Source organism: Panthera onca, chromosome A2, assembly GCF_046562875.1.
Source record: "Panthera onca isolate mPanOnc1 chromosome A2, mPanOnc1 haplotype 2, whole genome shotgun sequence".
NCBI classification, from domain to species: Eukaryota; Metazoa; Chordata; class Mammalia; order Carnivora; family Felidae; genus Panthera; species Panthera onca.
Window position 1 is genome coordinate 140,177,626 of NC_138340.1, and position 22,162 is coordinate 140,199,787.

Below are 22,162 nucleotides of genomic sequence, written 5' to 3' on the forward strand. Positions count from 1 at the left end.
GGCAAGAGATTCTCTGCTGTCCTGTATACTGTTTTCAAGCCCAGCGATTAATTTTATGACTATTATTCTAAATTCACTTTCTGTTATATTATTTAAATCCTTTTTGATCAGTTCATTAGCTGTTGTTATTTCCTGGAGATTCTTCTGAGGGGAATTCTTCCGTTTGGTCATTTCGGAGAGTCCCTGGCTTGGTGAGGACCTGCAGTGCACTTCCCCTGTGCTGTGGTGTATAACTGGAGTTAGTGGGCGGGGCCGCAGTCCGACCCGATGTCTGCCCCCAGCCCACTGCTGGGGCCACAGTCAGACTCGTGTGTGCCTTCTCTTCCCCTCTCCTAGGGGCGGGATTCACTGTGGGGTGGCGTGTCCCGTCTGGGCTACTTGCACACTGCCAGGCTTGTGTTGCTGGGGATCTGGCGTATTAGCTGGGGTGGGTAGGCAAGGTGCACGGGGGGTGGAGGGGCAGGCTTAGCTCGCTTCTCCTTAGGTGATCCACTTCAGGAGGAGCCCTGTGGCAGCGGGAGGGAGTCAGATCCGCTGCCGGAGGTTTGGCTCCGCAGAAGCACAGACTTGGGTGTTTGTGCGGAGCGAGCAAGTTCCCTGGCAGGAACTGGTTCCCTTTGGGATTTTGGCTGGGGGATGGGCGGGGGAGATGGCGCTGGCGCCTTTGTTCCCCGCCAAGCTGAGCTCTGCCGTCCGGGGGCTCAGCAGCTCTCCCTCCCTTTGTCCTCCAGCCTTCCCGCTTTCCGAGCAGAGCTGTTAACTTATGACCTCCCAGACGCTAAGTCGCGCTTGCTGTCGGAACACAGTCCGTCCGGCCCCTCCGCTTTTGCCAGCCAGACTCGGGGGCTCCGCTTGGCCGGCGAGCCGCCCCTCCGCCCCGGCTCCCTCCCGCCAGTCCGTGGAGCGCGCACCGCCTCGCCGCCCTTCCTACCCTCTTCCGTGGGCCTCTGGTCTGCGCTTAACTCCGGAGACTCCCTTCTGCTAATCCTCTGGCGGTTTTCTGGGTTCTTTAGGCAGGTGTAGGTGGAATCTAAGTGATCGGCAGGACTCGCTGTGAGCCCCGCGTCCTCCTACGCCCTCCCCTAGAGTCTTGACCTCATCATAACAGTCTTAATACAAATAATGATAGGCACAAGTTAAAACAGTGAGTTAAAAATATACAGGCATTCTATATTTGTCTGATGGGAGTATAAATCATGAAATTCTGTAAGGCATTTTAGTAATATGCACCAAACAACTTCAAGACAGCTATATCCTTATGCCCCCATATGTATGTGTATATGTGTATATAGGACATATTATATACATTTGTATTAATATATACACAACATTGTTTACTAGAGAGAAATTTAATTACAATAAATGGAAATAACTTAATGCATCATAGGGGAACTAAACACATTTTGATATATCCATAACAATGTCTCAACATTTTTATGTTGAGTAAAATCATTTTTGAAGGGTATTCAAACATACGGAATAGGCTTTATGGTATTTTCATAGGTGAAAAAAAAGTTATATTCCATTATATATCATATGACCCCAATATTTCAAATTTACATATTTTTATTAAAAATTTTTAATGTTTAGTTTTGAAAGTGAGATAGAGTGAGAGTGGGGGAGGGGCAAAGAGAGAGGGAGACAGAATCTGAAGCAGGATCCAGGCTCTAAGCTGTCAGCACAGAGCCTGAGGCGGGGCTTTAACCCATGAATCGCAAGATCACGACCTGAGCTAAAGTCAGATGCCACCCAGGCGCCCCTCAAACTTACATATTATAATATTTACACAGGGAATATATAAAGGTTAAATGGATAAATGGCAAAATTTTCACTGATCACATTTGAGTAATGGAGTTAGTAATATTAATTTTTGTGGATATATTTCCACATATTCCCTATATTTCCCACTTCTCTAAGTTGAATATGCATTATGGTTATAATAAAAAAAAGAATAAAAGTTTTTTAGAAATTTCAGTGATCTTAATCCATTGGGAATAAAGATTTTTTAGAAGTAAGCTTTGTGTAAGCATAGTATTCATAGCTTCTAAGAGGATAAAGCAGGGATGAATGGACAGACTGTAGCATTTTATTTTATTTATTTATTTATTTATTTATTTATTTATTTTATTTATTTTTTTAATATATGAAATTTATTGTCAAATTGGTTTCCATATAGCACCCAGTGCTCATCCCAAAAGATGCCGTCTTCAATGCCCATCACCTACCCTCCCCTCCCTCCCACCCCCCATCAACCCTCAGTTTGTTCTCAGTTTTTAACAGTCTCTTATGCTTTGGCTCTCTCCCACTCTAACCTCTTTTTTTTTTTTTTCCTTCCCCTCCCCCATGGGTTTCTGTTAAGTTTCTCAGGATCCACATAAGAGTGAACACATATGGTATCTGTCTTTCTCTGTATGGCTTATTTCGCTTAGCATCACACTCTCCAGTTCCATCCATGTTGCTACAAAGGGCCATATTTCATTCTTTCTCATTGCCATGTAGTACTCCATTGTGTATATAAACCACAATTTCTTTATCCATTCATCAGTTGATGGACATTTAGGCTCTTTCCATAATTTGGCTATTGTTGAGAGTGCTGCTATAAACATTGGGGTACAAGTGCCCCTATGCATCAGCACTCCTGTATCCCTTAGGTAAATTCCTAGCAGTGCTACTGCTGGGTCATAGGGTAGGTCTATTTTTAATTTTCTGAGGAACCTCCACACTGTTTTCCAGAGTGGCTGTACCAGTTTGCATTCCCACCAACAGTGCAAGAGGGTTCCCCAGACTGTAGCATTTTAATTGTGACCCTCACAAATACTTTTTAAGCCTCTGGTATTTCTCAGAAACACTTTAGACTTCTTGTTTTTCTGATTTTTAAAATATTATTATTAGTAGTAGTAGTATTCATTCCTTAAGCTTTCTACTTATGTAAAATTTAGAGGATTTATTTTTCCTGTGTGCCTACTTAAATTCCTACTTTTTAAATTTAAACCAATTCCTGTTATTGGTTATCTTGCTGTCACATTTTAGTCTGCAGAATTACCATTTTTATTTTTTTTAACTTTACTTCCAGTGTAGTTAACATACAATGTTATATTTGTTTCAGGTGTACAATCTGGTGATTCAGCAATGCCATCCATACATTACTCAGTGCTCATCATGATAAGTGTACTCTTAATCCCCTTCACCTGTTTCACCCGTCTCCCCACCCACCTCCCCTCTGGTAACCACCTGTTTTAAAATACATAGTTTAAAAATAAAACCATGCAGGGGTGCTAGGTTGGCTCGGTCAGTTATGTGTGGGCCTCCTGGTTTCTGCTCAGGTCATGACCTCACAGTTTGTGAGTCTGGGCCCCATGTCAGGCTCTGCAGTGTCAGCACGGAGCCTGCTTGGGATTTTCTCTCTCCCTTTCTCTCTGCCCCTCCCCTGCCTGCACGCACGCTTGCAAGTGCTCTCTCTCTCTTTCAAAATAAATAAATAAATAAATAAATAAATAAACCTCACAAAAACCATGCAATTATACACACATCAAAGAGAATTTCCATGGCAACTCTTTGCATTGCCCCAGCAATTCTACTATGTAAGGAGAGGGGATGCTCAGTTAGCCAGAAAGCTTATGGAGTAATCAAAACAAACTATTCCTCAATTATACCAGTTAATAAATATTTGTATATTTAATATTTCCTTGTACCAAGACCTTAGAGATGCAGTGTAAGTATATAATACTTTTTTTTTTTAATAGTAGAGATGGGCTAATTTTAGTAGCTGAGAGACATCTAAGTCATTCAGGAGCTCAGCAATGGAGATTAAAACTATACTCTTGCAAGTAATTTTCCCTGGAAGTAGAATGCATGATATCATTTGACCTATAACATAGACCCGTAGGGTATTAGAGCTCTAATGGTCTTGGAGGTGATTCTCCATGAGGGTGCAAGGATTGCTTCTGCTGGTGCCCTGACATTTTTCAGGGGTTGGCCCCAAGAAATAAGTACATCAAATGACCAATTTAGTGAAAAATCAACTGAGAACATTCTTTCAGTGACTGTTTTAACATTCCAGTGACTTTTAAGATTTTCATATTTGCAAGTCTAAGAAGGGAGAATCATTGGTATCATGATATTAAGAGAATAATATTACTGTATAATATCAAGGAGTCCTGTGCCATGACTTTTGTGTCCTTAGACGAGTCACTTAGCGCTCTATGCTTTGGTTTTCTCATTCGTTGATGGAGGGCAGGGAAGGGTGGTTGAGGTTTTTTTTAAATGTCCAAATGATTCCTCCAATGTCTTATGGAGAAGAGTGCTGGGATTTCAACTGGATGCTCTTTTGGCAATTAGGAAACGTTCAAAAAACAGATACCGAGGCTAGAGAGGAAGCAGGTAAATGTCTCATATAAGGATTTGGGGAAGTTTACTTAAGAGAAAACAGAACAGAAGAGAAACCTATTTTAAAATATATGTAGAACCATCATACAGTACTTATCTGGTGGGCTAGGATAAAAGATGCATCTGAAGAACATAACCAACATAGAGAGGGCAAATGGTATAGGTGCTTTAAAGCTGAGGGGAAGAAAATATTGGTTACACACACACACACACACACATACACACACACACACACACACACACACACACACACAAATAGGATAACTCAAACTAACAGTGGAACAGGCTGCCATATACAAGGCAGGATGCTCCCTGACACTGGTATTTAAGAAGAATCCAGAGAATCTGCTATATTGTGAAAACGATTTATGGATGGAGTGAAAATCTGGGATATAAGACTTTTCTAATTTTTAGAGTCTATTTTTCAGTGATCAGAACAATAGTATTTTATGAAGGAAGATAAATAGACTTAGTTAAATTTGTTTTATTTTATTTTATGTTTTAAGCATAGAAAGTTTGGGGATAGGAATCAGATGTCCTTGTTTAGTCAAGGTTTTGATTCCTCCTAAGTGTGTGACTTTGATCAAGTCACTTTAATTCTCTAAATTTCCACATCTGTGATATCTACTAGCTATCTAATTCTTGAGATTGCCATGAGGGCAAATTTAAAAATATACGGTATGAAACCTGCATGTGAAAGCCCTTTGCATTGTGGAAAGTGGTAGGTAATCATTTGCTTTCTGTTATTATTATCCTTATTACAACCTCTTTTATTGATCATATAATAGGACCTTTCTCCAATCTCATGACTACTCTAAAAGGATTATTTATCCCTATTTTATAATTTAAAAATGAGACTAAGTGCAGATTAAATTATTAGGGATATCTAAACCCATAAAAGGACACCTATTTTCTTAGCACAGAAATAAAGATGCTCTTTTCAGGTAAAGGAGACATTGCTATGAGCTTCTTCATTTCAAATTTCTGTGCATGAAATTGGTGTTCAAGATTCCTGGTGTCTGATGTGTAATTTAGTCTGCAAATGGGTGAAAGCTGGAAAATGACAAGGAGAAGTAATGGGGCCAAAACTAAGGGGTAATACGCTGGGAAAAGGCAGAGAGTATTTGTAAATTGCTCAAGCTAGTCTGGGTCCTGAGTAATCCTGATGGAAATCAACCACCTGAAGAGAAATTATGGGCTGGGGGAATCACTTAATTTGACATAGATTTTATCAGACTTTAAGCTGTCTCTCTATATGTCTTTTTGAAAGGTCATATTTTCAATTTCTCCAGTGGGTGAAGGAAAAATTGCCTTTCATTAACTTCAGACATTTTTCTCTACTTTTTGTGAAGGCCTGAAAGTTTGAGAATGAAAGTAAAAGACATTCTATATTTCCTGGATGTCAGAGGTAGGAGAAGAAAATAGAAAGTAGGAAGAACAGATAAACCCAAAAAAGATGATATAAGGCCTGCAAAAGTAGGAAAAAAAATCCGAAAAGTTACCTGAGCTGTCAAGAGTATTTATCACTTGAAAAATGTAATAGTCATTATTACCTAAAGAAAGCCATAGGGTGTGAAGCACCCAGTGATCCACTAGATATGGACAGCTCAGGGAAATCTGTGGCTGAGCAGAGAGAATGCACACAAATATTCCTTCACTTCCTAAACTGTGAGTCTTGGTCTATTAAATTTGCCTTTCACAAGAAATGAAAACAACTTTTACAATGGAAGTTAATGGGAAATAAAATTCTTAAAGATTTTGTGTGGGATTATTTTCATAACATTTTCGTAGCACTTAAATTTTCCACTAAGTATTAATTTAAAAAGAAAATAGGATGGTAATTGAAAAGGAAACATAGGAGTCACCAAAGGAACACTGCTGAAGGGAGTAGGGTGATTGGTGGGAATGATGTTTTTAAAAGCAGAAATGTCAAAAGTTGATCTGTTTATATAATCACAATGACAATAAATGATTTTTATTTAATGGGCAATTGCTTAGACAAGGAATATCAAATGGTTTTTTGGAAAGAAATGCAATAGTTAGACAATGGTGTTTTCCCATATTTGGCAGTGAGAATGCCAGAGTACAAACCAAGAAAACTGACTTACAAGGCAAGTTTACCAACCAACAAACACCATAAATGAATGAAAATAAGGAAGGGATCAAAGGAAAAAAGACTGTATCTTTTGCTAGAATTAAAAATCCCCTACCCAACACCAAGACAGTGTAGAATATTCTAGTTTTGTTTCTCATCTCATTACACTCCTTATGTTGTCATGTGTTCAAGTCTTACTGTGTTTAAAGATCTCTCCCAGCTTATACCAAGACACTTAAATTAGTTGTCAGCTGGAAAGGACTTCTAACCTTGGAGGTAGAACATTTTGGCTATGACCATAACCGTGGAGATTAACATGCTGACATGTAGTGATCCAAAAAGAGCCCAGGCCCTGGGTCTTTTCTCTTCTTTCTTTCAACTGAAATGTGTACCCGTAAACACTCAATACACATATTGGTTACATAATGTTTCTACTTTCTTATGGTATGCTGAGCTATGTAAGAAGGCATTAATAAATAAGGATAACGACTAACGCAAACTTTATGACTCAAATATATTTGAAACTATTTTCAGTAATTATTTTGATCAATTCACTTATTCATGCTCACAGCATCTAGAAATGAGTTTGGGCACAGTCCATTTTGAGAAAGAAAACAAGTTCATGACTAGCTGGTCGGATGCAAATGGAAGGCCCATGGTGGGTGTGTGTGGAACTTTACTTTTTGCATGTGGCCTTTCTGTACATACAAAGGCTGCTTCCTGTAGGGATACCTTCTTTCTTCAGACTTTCCAGCCTTCTGTTACTCCCACAAGGTCCAGCTTCATTCTGGAGGCAAGTTTTAATGTTTCTGGGAAATCTTAACAGAATGACTAAACTCAATGGGCACATGCCCTCTATCTTCTCCTTTGTCTCCTTCTTCCTTCATGGAATGTGGATATTTTGGCTAGAACTACAGTTGCCATTTTATGACCTTATGGTGACTTTGAGGCTGGAAATCACCAGAAAGCATAGTGCAGTGAAAACCCCTAGGCTGTCTGGGTCATTGATCACACCCTGGAACTAAAGCATCAAGTCCTGGAATATCCAACTCCAGACTGGACAAGCTACATGGAATAAAAAAAAATCTAGATCTTGTTTAATCCACTTTCCACATATTTGTTATACAAAGTTAGGGCAGTTTCTAGGGCACAAGGTAATTGTAGTATCTACAGTTTCTATTACTTGACTTTAAGTACACATAGCATTTTAAGCCAATGTTAAAATTTGATTTTTCTTTTCTTCTTTTTTCTTTTCTTTCTTTTCTTCTTTCTCTCTTTCTTTCTCTCTTTCTTCCTTTCTTTCTCCCTTTTTCTTCTTCTTCTTCTTCTTCTTCTTCTTCTTCTTCTTCTTCTTCTTCAAGAGTGAGAGAGTGCAAGTGGGGTAGAGTGGCAGAGGAAGAGAGAGGGGGAATCGCGGGCTTGATCCCACGACCCTGGGATCATGACTTCAGCCAATATGAATTGGGGGCTCAACCACTGAGCCACCCAGGTGCCCCAATGTTCGATATTTCTACTGGCATCTCATATGTATCTTATATGTCCCTCTGGCTTTTGACATGTGAGGACTATTCTAACATTCAACTCATCTTTCTTGCAAAAGCTCTTTCTTATCTTTTATTCTTAAACTCAACAAGAGACATTATTATTCTCTTGGTCAATGAAGGCAAAATGTGGGTGCCATCCTTTTATCTCCTGGGAGATATTAATTGTACCTTCTCATTATCAATTGTCAACTCAGTACTTGGCCTTTAAGCCTTCTTTATCTTTCATGCAATTCTTAGTGATCTTCTAAACTGCATGTGATTTAGGAGCTTAAAGAGCTTCTTATTACCTACAGGAGTTTGTCTCTACTTTTCTCTTTATCATGGCACACATAGAAAATGATGTATATTTTGGTGTAAATGGATAAGATTACTTATTCAGAGGGACATGCCTGGGAGCTTTTCTTGTATCCTCAGCCATCCTAGAGCTGAATTGTTCATGGAATGTGAAACTGTAACGGATTTAGTGTTGTCAGTTCCAAGTGGTGCACTGCTTAGTCGTAGGAGATTCAAAGTCAAAATATCTTAATGTATCATACAAGGTTCTTTCAGGATCTAGTCTTTGACTTCTCTTCCAACCTTATCTCAAGTTGCATCCCTTTTCTGCTCCTTCCTTTACCCTCCCTAATCCATAGTTTTATATACATATAAATATATATTATATATAATATATTAAAGTATTATATATATCCCATATGTAATGTAATATATATGTGTGTACCTACGTATATATGTGTTTAGTGTGTATATTTATGTCTATCTACATCTATCTTTTTGACTATTCTGAATTTTTTTCATGGACTATACCAAAGTTTTTCATCCTCCTTGCCTCTGCTTCCTCATGTCATCTCCATCTTCAATGTACGTGTTGAATATTAACTCACTTGTTAAACTCAATTCACGTGCTATCTCCTCTATGAAGTCTCTTCTTCTCCCTTAGCTATAATTGATATTTTCCTTTGTATATCCATTGGTCCTTGTTAACACTTCTGTAACACTTCACTGCCTTTTTAATTAAAATGTTATTCTCCCTGTATGTGGCTTTTCTAATTGAAGTCAGAGGCCATGTAATATTCATTGTTGTACTCAGTATATATTTACAATGGTGCCTGACTCAAAATACATACTTAAAGTATTTGTCAAATATTGCCTGTTGACTTAAAAGAATAAAACACTTTGGGGAAATGTTCAGAAAAATTATTAGACCATATTTATTGATACCACTGACAGAAAATTTCCAAATATACCCTGCTTATGACCTAATGCTAGTTAAAAATAAACGCCCCAAAATTTGTCCCTAAAATTTGTCCCCTGACAATTGTACTCGATGGACTGTAGCTAATTTTAAAGACAAATGCTTCATTTGAAATAGTTCTTGAATAATTTTGGCCTTACCACTCTGGTTATAGATATAGCCTTAAAATGTAAGGCTTAAAAACCACTTGGTTCTTGCATAAGAAAACAGATGTTCAGCTTGCTCCATGGGTTTGCTATTTTCATAAGTGATTTGCCATTGAAGAAATTTATTGCTGGAAGGAAATTGACTATATCTGTCAAAATTTTAAATGTACCTACCATTAATCCAGCAATTCTATTTCATGTGTGAAATGATCTATGTACAAAGATATTCACTAAAACAGTGCTTGTACTCATAAAAGTTGGACAATAACTAAATGTTCTTTAATAGGGTACTGATTAAATGCATTATGGTATATACACTTTTACATGGACTAATATGGGAATATCATAACTCTAAATTATGTTACTTAGTGAATAAAACAAAAGATTATACATAGTAAGCTGCCATTTATATCAAAAAAGCAAAGCACGTATGTACAATTTGTAAAGGCATAATTTTTCTCTAGAAAGATATACAAGAAACTGGTAAAAGTATTGGCTGGGGGTAGGGGGACTGATAACTAGAGAAGAAGAAAGAGATTGAGATTTACCTTTCACTGTTTATAGATTTTACCTTTTGAATATCATACCAAATGCATTTATCACCTATCAAACAAATAAATGAGAATCTATTTCAAAGAAACCACACGATTATTTCAAAAAGATGAATTTATATATCAATAACCAGGTCTCAACTAGTCAGCTTTGTTAAGCTACATAGAGATTTTATGGAAAAAGATTAAGAACATAAAATTTATCTCTGCATAGTTACTAAACAGGAGCTTATGCTCTTTTATAAATATGATGTACATATTTAATAAAAACTTTAAATGTGCATAGCTTTACAAATCTACAAACTTGGAATATAGTGTAAGGCCTTATATTGATTTGTACGTACATGGTTTCCTTCCCAAACTAGATGGTAAGTTATCTTCAGGCCAGTGACTTTATTTTATTTGTTTATTTATTTTTATTTGTTTATTTGTTAAATACCTAACAGTTTCTTACATATGGCAGGAGTTCAAAAACATATTTACTGACGGTACAAGAAAAAGATTAGTAACGGGACTTAGCATCTTTATCAATCTCTACCTCTAGCTGTATGAGATAAAAATGTAGTAATTTATTTCAGTGTCTGCAAATAAAAACTTAGCATGTGCCCCTTTCTTTAGCAATTGAGTGATCTTAGAGAGTTATCAGCTATTAACTGGATTTATCAAGTATACTACTCAAGTAGGCCTCTAGGTATATTCATAAAACAATGAAATAAAGATGGAATTGTTGCTGTGAAGGTTTATAATGAAAGTGATCTAGAGGCACTTCATAAAAGCAGGTATTGAATATAATCACACATGTACACCTACTGCTACTCATCTAGTTTAGGAAGAGGAATGATCTTAATGCTCCCCTTCTTTAGTGTGCTTCTCTTTTGTAACATCCTGTCATTACCCTTCATCCTGTATAGCTTTCTTAAATCATGTGTTGGAAATTTGGAAAGGTCTCAATAAAAGCCATTTGAAAGAAGGAATGTGTAGTGGCTACCCTTCCTTGTGACTTAAGGTTCAAACAGGCCTAAAGGGATTGATCTTCATGAGGGATTGGTTTGCATGAGGCCTTTGTTTATGATGATAGAAGAAGGAGGTTCCAGGGCCAGAATGGCTCCTGTAGAACGGAAGCAACGAGGAGGAAATGGAGGGGACAGTGTGCTGTCAGTCTCCTGCTGAAACTTCTATGGGAGAAGGGATGTGCACAAGAGAAGGATGACCCATTTTCAAGAAGGAACACACGAAATGGCAGAGCCACAGCATTTTGAGACGTACTGTCCTTTCTGGGGAAGACTTGGAGGGGAAAAGTTGTGGTGGGGTGACAGGGATGTCTTATAGAATGAGAGCTGTTTGAGAGCACATGTCATTCATGGGAATCCCAGAACTAATGGATGGGATGTATGTGGCGGAAGCCATAGTTGATGGGAGGGCAAGATAGAAATGAACGATTACCATTGTACTGTTTCTACCAAAGTCATAGTCTGGGCACTTATAAACAAATGTAGATAAGGTGTGCTCAAACTTACACGAGTGAATTTGGAAAATAAATATCTCCATGGGCATATATAGTTGACCCTGGAACAACACGAGTTTGAACTGTGCAGATTCACTTATAAGCAGATTTTTTCCCATAAATATAGTACAGTACTGTAAATGTATTTTCTCTTCCTTATAGCTTGCTTAATAATATCTTCTTTCTCTACATTGTTGTAAGATTATAGTATATAACAAGGTAACATACAAAATATGGGGGTGCCTGGGTGGCTCAGTTGGTTAAGCATCTGACTCTTGATTTTGGCTCGGGTCATGATCTCATAGTTGTGAGACTGAGCCATGTGTAGGGCTCCACGCTAGGGGTGGAGCCTGCTTGATATTCTCCCTCTTTCTCTGCCCCTCCCCCAATCATGCACACGCACATACACTCTCTCTCTCTCAAAATAAACCATACAAAATAAGTGTTAATTGACTTTTTATGTTGTTGGAAGGCTTCTGGTCAGCAGTGGGCTATTAGTGGTTAAGTTTTTGAGAAGTCAAAAGTTATATGCAGATTTTCAACTGCACAGGAGGTTGGTACCCCTAATCCCTGCTATCATCAGGTCACTATGAAGGTGCACACATAAGTTGTGGATGCATGCGTCTTCTTTTTTTCTTTTTTTTTTTTTTCTTTTTTTTTTTAATTTTTTTTTCAACGTTTTTTATTTATTTTTTTTTGGACAGAGAGAGACAGAGCATGAACGGGGGAGGGGCAGAGAGAGAGGGAGACACAGAATCGGAAACAGGCTCCAGGCTCCGAGCCATCAGCCCAGAGCCTGACGCGGGGCTCGAACTCACGGACTGCGAGATCGTGACCTGGCTGAAGTCGGACGCTTAACCGACTGCGCCACCCAGGCGCCCCTTCTTTTTTTCTTTTTTGAAGTAGGCTTCATGCCCAGGGTGGAGCCCATAACCCTGAGAGCAAAACTTGAGCTGAGATCAAGAGTCAGATGTTTAACTGGCTGAGCCACCTAGGCGTCCCATGAGTTGCGTCTTTCCATAATGTCAGCTTTATTCAATTATAAAGCAAGGTTAACATAACTGTAAAGCAGGTCCAGGATTCCAAACTCAATGATATTTCATTGTGCATTTAACTTGGCTTCATACACATCACACAAAGCAAAGCACAATACAAAGTCACACAACAAATCAGATACAACAAGGGGTAAGAAGTTAACAAACCAAACGTGACATCAATCTGAGAGCGCGCAGTTGAGATGAGGCCTCCATCCGGTCACGGTCAGCCCTCTGCACGTGTTGCTTATCATGTTCAAGCAATGGAGGCTCTGTTCTGTTCAGAGATCAGTCAGGCAGAGCCTTTAAGCAGCTGTTGCCTTTTTGATGTTGTCAGACGTGAAAGGATCAGCATCTGGAAAGTCTGGCAGCTTGCTGTAAAAGTCCTCTCTTTTTCAAGGAGTAAAATCAGCCTTGGGCCTTTGCAGGCCTCCTCTGGTTCTGCTGGTTATCAATTCTGGTGTCATCAGCTTGTGCTGATTTCAGTGGTCTTAGCTGCAACACACTTGGCTGCTTACATCACTGCTTGACATGGGTCACTGCTTGACATGAGTGACTTAATCTTATTCTTTTCACCTGCATTGTTTAAGGGTCAACTGTATTCATAATATGTCAACTAGTTTTTTCTGAATTAAAAAATATTACACTGTTATTTTGGTATGAAATTGGGATAGTCATAATGTTCAATCAAGTGTTAAAGCTCATGACGAATAAATATCATCTTTGCTACTAAACTTCATGGTGTTTCCTACTATAGATGTTTTTATGTTCATAGGAACAGATGTAGTGATAAGAGATCCTGAGGTTTTTATAGGTTCTTCTTATTAAAAAACACTAACCCTAGAACACACACACACACACGTGTGTGTGTGTGTGTGTAAAATTTACAAAAGGGGAATATATAACATTTATTTATGATCTATGATGAGTTCTTGGGTAAAATCCTTTTCACAATGTAAAAGGAGTTGCTTTCAAAGCAATGCTGTATTTTTTGTATTTCTTTTATTTAACCATCAGGTATTCAATGTTTGCTTGAATCATCAAAAACTTTATTTCAGACAGCAACTGACATTTTCTCATATTAAAAAAATAAATCCTTGAGTTGACAGACATTCACCAGTAGGAGGGAAGGCTTGAGCTGACAGTTGCTTCCTGGCACAGGCTTTTAATTACAGAGTCAGCATGTAAGCCTCAGAAGCCCCCAGGAGTCGGTAGCGAACATTGACTGGCATTCAATCCACTGGGAGAACGGTAACAGGAAGTGTGGCAATTACTGGCTTTCAGGGAGAACATGATGAGTATATAGCTGCTCTCAGACCAGGAGTCTTTATTTCATATAGAAAAGAAAAAGACTATTGTTTTATCTATGTAGCTCTATCAGAAAATAAGTTGTTTCCCATAATGGAAATTTTATAATGATTAAGGCTTAGAATTTATTCACTATTATATTTAAGCCATGTAGATAGTTAAGTCACAACTTTTAATGTAAGTTAGTATTTTTTTTCATCCTGTTAAGTACAGTGTCCTGAACAAAATATGAAGTTCTCTGATGGAACCAGAGTGATAAATTTCAATTGTTTCAGTTTTACTGTGAACCCAATGAGACCCTACTTTTCTAGGTCTGGATTTTATATCAGCTGTTCTTTCTCAGCATCAGCTTCTAGCTTATCAGCCCAATTAGTCTTTCTAAAAGGCTGTTTTATGTAATCTAGGGACACAGATGACCAAATTTGTTAAGTTAAAAAAATTATTTCCCCATCAATGGGTTTTATATGAGGCTTAAAAGACTTCTTTTCCTGTGGATCCAAGCATTTTATTATGGCCATTTTTTTCTAATCAATTCCCAAAAGATTTACAGAGCATCTGTTATGTGCCAAGAGTGGGGGAGGTTGCCATAGATGTGTCCTTTGGGTGAGCAAAAGGCTACTAACTCAGATACTTTGGGAAGCAGGAGTGTGGGTTTCAATATTTCTGTCCAGGTCTCTTGCATCTCCAGGAACTGTTAGGAACATCTGCTTTTTTGGATCTTCTGTCTTCTTCTGAATCAGCAAGAAGATGAGACATGACCTCTTTTGACTTTCAACTTTACAATCGGAAGCATAGTGTTTTCTGTGGCATTTTATCCTTTATAGCCCTGAGACCCCCACCAACCCCAGCGCTGGCTGAGATAAGAAAAGAAAGGGCTCTGGTTCAGATTGCCACATTAAGGAAGCTCATCTGTGAGTTCTGCATTTAAAGTGAGATGGTTCATTCTTAGGTTCTCTGTGAAGTTTGTCTCCCCCATATGCTTACTTGAAAATAAAGGCCCACATGAATTGGGGTGAACCACATTTAAGAATATGTAAGGGGGTTGCCTGTGTGGCTAAGTCAGTTGAGTGTCTGACTTTGGCTCAGATTATGATATCAAGGTTAGTGAGTTTGAGCCCCACATCTGGCTCTGTGCTGAAAGCTCAGAGCCTGGAGCCTACTTTAGATTCCGTGTCTCCCTCTCTCTGACCCTCTCCTGCTCACACACACACACACACACACACACACACACACACTGTCAAGAATAAATAAACATTAAAAAATATTTTTTAAAAAGAATACATATAAAGGATAGCAAACATGAAAGTAGATAAGGGATTTTTGCACCATTGGTTAGTCTTAAATCCTTCATGGTTAAAAAGATACCAACTAATGTACAGACTCCTGGTCCCATGGTTTGTCCTGACTCTTCAATTTTCACTGTTAGGGAAAATCAGGGATTCAGATCTTGACTCTTTTTAGAAGCCTCACTCTAGTGCAATTAAATTAAAATATTTAAGCTCTTCCACTATTAATATGAAAAAAATTGAACCTCAGCCAACTTTAATATATGGCACGGAGTTCAACTGATTTAAAAGGCACAGCAAATAGACACTGCTTTTGCAAAGTCCCATTCTAAACAGGCATTTGATATTTTAGCCAATTTAATGTCTGAGACAATTTCACCTAAACAGAAATTTGAAACAAATATGATTGAAAACAGTCTTGACTTAACACATTTGTTAAGTCAAGATGGTGGAACAGCATGGAAGTTTTTTTGCGTCTCTCATCCCTGAAATACAGCCAGATCAACACTAAACCATCCTGCACATCTAGTAAGCTGATTTGAGGATTAACACAACAATCTGCACAACCTGAACCACAGAACTCAGCAGGTACATGGCGCAGAGAGGTGAACTGGGGGAGAGAGAAGCTGCAGAGGGCAGGCAGCTGTTTTTGTTTGCAGAGAGAGGATGGAGACGGGGCGGGGGTGGGGGCAGAGTATGGAAAGCATCCCCACTCCCGCCCAAAGCAGCTGGAGAGAAAAGAAAGAGTACTCAAGGAACTGAACAAAAAAGGGATAAAGGAGAAAGGAGACAGTTTAAATTCCATTAAGACTCTATAAACAGGGGGAGCACAGAGCCTGAAACTCTGCAGTTCAATACCTGGAGGTGCGCTGGTGGGAAGGGTGAATCTCCAAGAGCAGAGTGAAGTCTGTGGGTCTGCAGGCCACAGGGGAGAGGCGGTTCCCCTGCTGGGAGGACATCTGGTAGAGGCTGTGTGGACCCCCCCCCCCCAGACAAGGGTGCCAGCAGACGCCAGAGAACAACCACATTCGCTGCGCTGGAACAAGGTCGTTCAGGGTGAAGCCTGGTGCCAGATGTGTTGTGATTTTCCATAACCCCTGAAATGATCGCGTGAACTTTTTCTGGGGCGGGCTGGCACCCAGCCGCAGTCGCTGGGCGTTGGCAGCAGCATGGTCCCGCAAACGTTCCTGGGAGCAGCCGGCACCGACCATTGCTCGGTCAGACCCTCCCCCAGAGGGTATAAGCGGGTCAAAGCCACAGTCCCTGAGAAGCGAGGGGCCGGGAAACACAGCCGCAGCTGAGATAAAACTCAGGCGGGAGGTGCCGCCTGGCAACCTGACCGCTTGGTCACAGACAGTGTAAAAGCGAGGAGTGGACTGAAGCCAGAGACAGAGGAAGGCTGTGCAATTGCCTGGTCGGGGAGAACAGAGTTCCGAAACTGGGTAGTCAGGCGATGCCATTTTCACCCCTCTGGCGCATGTGCAAACACACCTACAAGCGCCACGACAATCGACCCAGTGAACTAAGCAGCGCCATCTAGTGGAGAACAGAGTCCTTACACTAAGTCCCCGCCCAACTGAGCCAACCTCCCTCTTCAGGAACAATACAAGTCTCTCCGCCTGCTTAGTATACAGACTATGAAATGCTTCATAGTTCGACTTCTAGGGGAAACCAATGTAATTTCAATCATACTTCAGTCTGTTTGCTAGTCTATCTATTCAATTCTTTTTCTTTTCTTATTCTTGAATACAGAAAAAGAAAAAAAATTATTTTTATTTTCCATTTCTATTAAAAATATTTTTCTTTAATTTTTTTCTACTGAATTTTTTAATTTTTTTCTAAATTTTTCAAATTCTATTTTTTTTAATTCCATCATTTAATTTTATTCTATCTCATTGTATTTTTTTTTAATTTTCAAACATTTTCCTTTTTTATTTTTTCTTTTCTTAGTTTTCCCTTTTTTCTCTAATCCATCATGGTTCTTTCAATAACCACACCAGAACACACTTAGGATCTAGAATCCTTTATTTGATTTTTTGTGTTGTTTTTAATTTTTAATTTTAATTTTTTCTTTACCTTAATTCCTTTTCTTCCTTCAAAAATCACAAAATGAAGGAATTCATCCCAAAAGAAATAACAGTAAGAAATGACAGCCAGGGACTTAATCAACACAGATACAAGCAAGATGTCTGAACCAGAATTTAGAATCAGGATGACAAGAATACTAGCTGGGGTTGAAAACAGATTAGAATCCCTTTCTGCAGAGACAAAAGTTAATCAGGATGAAATAAAAAATGCTATAACTGAGCTGCAATCTTGAATAGATGCCACAGCGATAAGGATGGATGAGGCAGAGCTGCAAATCAGCCATAGAGAGGACAAACTTATGGAGAACAATGAAGCAGGAACAAAGAGGGAGACTAAGGCAAAGGAACACAATTTAAAAATTAAAGAAATCAGTGACTATTAAAAAGGAACAATGCCAGAATCATAGGGGTCCCAGAAAATGAAGAGAGAGAAAAAGGGGTAGAAGGGTTATGTGAACAAATCATAGTAGAAAACTTTCCTAACCTGGGGAAAGACACAGACATCAAAATCCAGGAAGCACAGAGGACTCCCATTAGAGTCAACAAAAACCGACCAACAAGGCATATCATAGTCAAGTTCACAAAGTACTCAGGCAAGGAAAGAATCATGAAAGCAGCAAGGGAAAAAAGTCCTTAACCTACAAGAGAAGACAGATCAGGTTTGCAGCAGACCTATCCACAGAAACTTGGCAGGCCAGAAAGGAGTGGTAGCATATATTCAGTGTGCTGAATCGGAAAAATGTGCAGCCAAGAATTCTTTATCCAGCAAGGCTGTCATTCAAAATAGAGGGAGCGGGGCGCCTGGGTGGCGCAGTCGGTTAAGCGTCCGACTTCAGCCAGGTCACGATCTCGCGGTCCGTGAGTTCGAGCCCTGCGTCAGGCTCTGGGCTGATGGCTCGGAGCCTGGAGCCTGTTTCCGATTCTGTGTCTCCCTCTCTCTCTGCCCCTCCCCCGTTCATGCTCTGTCTCTCTCTGTCCCAAAAAATAAATAAAAAACGTTGAAAAAAAAAAAAAATCAAAATAGAGGGAGAGATAGAAAGTTTCCCAAACAAAAATTAAAGGAGTTCATGACCACTAAACCAGCCCTGCAAGAAATGTTAAGGGGTACTCTCTGAGGGAAGAAAAGACAAAAAAAAAAAAAAAAAAAAAAGACCAAAAGCAACAAAGACTAGAAAGGACCAGAGAACACCACCAGAAACTCCAACTCTATAGGCAATATAGTGGCAAGAAATTCATATCTTTTCAGGACTCACTCTAAACGTCAATAGACTAAATGCTCCAATCAAAAGACAAAGAGTAACAGAATGGATAAGAAAACAAGATCCATCTATATGCTGCTTACAAGAGACCAACTTTAGACCTAAAGACACCTTCAGATTGAAAGTAAGGGGATGGAGAACCATCTATCATGCTAATGGTCAACAAAAGAAAACCGGAGTAGCCATACTTATATCAGACAATCTAGATTTAAAATAAAGACTAACAACAGATGAAGAAGGGTATTATATCATAATCAAGGAGTCTATTCACCAAGAAGATCTAACAATTGTAAACATTTATGCTCCAAATGTGAGAGCATCCAAATATATAAATAAATTAATTACAAACATAAAGAAACTCATTGATAATAATACCATAATAGTAGGGGACTTCAACATCCCACTTACAACAATGGAGACATCATCTAACCAGAAAATCAACACGGAAAAAATGGCTTTGAATGACACACTGGATTGGATGGACTTAACAGATATATTCAGAGCATTTCATCCAAAAGCAGCAGAATACACATTCTTCTCCAGTGCACATGGAACATTCTCCAGAATACATCACATACTGGGACACAAATCAGCCCTCAATAAGTACAAAAAAATTGATCATAACATGCATATTTTCAGACCACAATGCTATGAAACTTGAAATCAACCACAAGAAAAAATGTGGAAAGATAACAAATACTTGGAGACAAAAGACCATCTTAATAATGAATGGGCTGGGGCGCCTGGGTGGCTCAGTCAGTTAAGCCTCCGACTTCGGCTCAGGTCATGATCTCGCGGTCTGTGAGTTCGAGCCCCGCATTAGGCTCTGTGCTGACAGCTCAGAGCCTGGAGCCTGTTTCTGATTCTGTGTCTCCCTCTCTCTCTGACCCTCCCCTGTTCATGCTGTCTCTCCCTGTCTCAAAAATAAATAAACGTTAAAAAAAAAAAAAATTAAAAAAAAAAAAAAAGAATGAATGGGCTAAACAAGAAGTTAAAGAGGAAATTTAAAAGTACTTATAAGCCAATGAAAATGATAATACCACAGCCCCAAACCTCTGGGACACAGCAAAGGCAGTCATAAGAGGGAAGTATATAGCAATCCAGGCCTTCTTAGAGAAGGAAGAAAGGTCACAAATACCCAACCTAAACTTACGTCTTAAAAAGCTGGAAAAAGAACATGAAATAAAATACAAAACTAGCAAAAGACAGGAAATAATAAAGATTAGAGTAGAAATCAATGCTATCGAAACCAAAAAAACATTAGAACAGATCAATGAAACCAGAAGCTGGTTCTTTGAAAGAATTAATAAAATTGATAAACTACTAGCCAGTTTGATCAAAAAGAAAACGGAAAGGACCCAAATAAATAAAATCAAGAATGAAAGAGGAGAGATCACAGCCAATAGAGCAGAAATACAAACACTAATAAGAGAATATTATGAGCAATTATATGCCAATAAAATGGGCAATCTGGAAGAAATGGACAAATTCCTAGAAACATATAAACTATCAAAACTGAAACGGGAAAATAGAAAATTTGAACAGACCCATAACCAGTAAAGAAATTGAATTAGTAATCAAAAATATCCCCAAAAACAAAGAGTCCAGGGCCAGATGGCTTTCCAGGGGAACTCTACCACACATTTAAGGAAGAGTTAGCACCTATTCTCTTGAGGCTGTTCCAAAAAATAGAAATGGAAGGAAAACTTCCAAACTCTTTCTATGAAGCCAGCATTACCTTGATTCCAAAACCAGAGATCCCACTAAAAACGAGAATTATAGACCAAATTCCCTGATGAACATGGATGCAAAAATCCTCAACAAGATATTAGCCAACCAGATCCAACAATACATTAAAAAAATTATTCACCATGACCAAGTGGGATTTATACCTGAGATGCAGGGCTGGTTCAATATCCACAAAACAATCAATGTGATTCATCACATCAGTAAAATAAAGGACAAGAACCACATGATCCTATCAATAGATGCAGAGAAAGCATTGGACAAAATACAGCATCGTTTCTTGATAAAAGCCCTCAAGAAAGTAGGGACAGAAGGAGCATACCTCAAGATCCTAAAAGCCATATATGAAACACCCAATGCTAATATCACCCTCAATGGGGAAAAACTGACAGCTTTCCTTCTAATGTCAGGAACATGACAGGAATGTCCACTCTCACCACTGTTACTCAACATAGTATTGGAAGTCTTAGCCTCTGCAATCAGACAACACAAAGAAATAAAAGGCATCCAAATCAGCCAGGAGGTCAAACATTCACTCTTTGCAGATGACATGATACTCTATATGGAAAACCTAAAAGATTCCACCAAGAAACTGCTAGAACTGATCCATGAATTCAGCAAAGTCGCAGGATATAAAATCAATGCATAGAAATTGGTTGCATTCCTATACACCAATAATGTAGCAACAGAAAGAAAAATCAAGGAATCAATCCTATTTACAATTGCACCAAAAATCATAAAATACCTAGGAATAAACCTAACCAAAGAGGTGAAAAATCTATACACTGAAAACTATAGAAAGCTTATGAAAGAAATTGAAGAAGACACACAAAAAAAAAAAAAAAAATGGAAAAAGATTCCATGGTCCTGGATAGGAAGAACAAATATTCTTAAAATGTCAACGCTAGCCAAAGCAATCTACATATTCAGTGAAATCCCTATCAAAATACCACCAGCATTCTTCACAGAGCTAGAACAAACAATCTTAAAATTTGTATGGAACCAGAAAAGACCCCACAAATCCAAAGCAATCTTGAAAAACAAAACCAAAGCAGGAGGCATCACAATCCTGGACTTTAAGATGTATTACAAAGCTGTAATCATCAAGACAATATGGTACTGGTACAAAAACAGACACTTAGATCAATGGAACAGAATAGAGAACCCAGAAATGGACCCACAAATCTATGGCCAACTAATCTTTGACAAAGCAGGAAAGAATATCCAATGGAGTAAAGACAGTCTCTTCAGCAAGTGGTGCTGGGAAAACTGGACATGCAGAAGAATGAACCTGGACCACTTTTTTACACCATACACAAAAACAAACTCAAAATGGATGAAAGACCTCAATGTAAGACAGGAAGCCATCAAAATCCTCAGGGAGAAAGCAGGCAAAAACTTCTTTGACCTCACCTGCAGCAACTTTTTTTTTTTTTGAGATAATATATATTTTTTAATTTTTATTTATTTATTTATTTTTTAATATATGAAATTTATTGTCAAACTGGTTTCCATACAACACCCAGTGCTCATCCCAAAAGATGCTCTCTTCAATGCATCTATTGGGACCTCATGAAGATATAAAGCTTCTGCACGGTTGCCCCATTCCCACCCTCCATCAACCCTCAGTTTGTTCTCAGTTTTTAAGAGTCTCTTATGCTTTGGCTCTCTCCCACTCTAACCTCTTTTTTTTTTCCTTCCCCTCCCCCATGGGTTTCTGTTAAGTTTCTCAGGATCCACATAAGAGTGAAAACATATGGTATCTGTCTTTCTCTGTATGGCTTATTTCATTTAGCATAACACTTTCCAGTTCCACCCATGTTGCTACAAAGGGCCATATTTCATTCTTTCTCATTGCCACGTAGTACTCCATTGTGTATATAAACTACAGTTTCTTTATCCATTCATCAGTTGATGGACATTTAGGCTTTTTCCACAATTTGGCTATTGTTGAGAATGCTGCT

The 22,162-nt window shown here is 38.7% G+C and overlaps 1 protein-coding gene across 1 annotated transcript in view; it reads right to left on the minus strand.

Annotated features, from left to right (window-relative positions):
* CADPS2 (calcium dependent secretion activator 2) overlaps positions 1–16,545 on the minus strand; it is a 667,593-nt gene extending 651,048 nt beyond the window's left edge. Inside the window, exon 1 of the mRNA XM_081795061.1 lies at positions 15,965–16,545. Within this exon, the coding sequence (XP_081651187.1) occupies positions 15,965–16,198 (234 nt within the window). The 5' untranslated portion in view covers positions 16,199–16,545. The remainder of the gene's footprint in view (positions 1–15,964) is intronic.
* Positions 16,546–22,162: the final 5,617 nt, after the last annotated feature.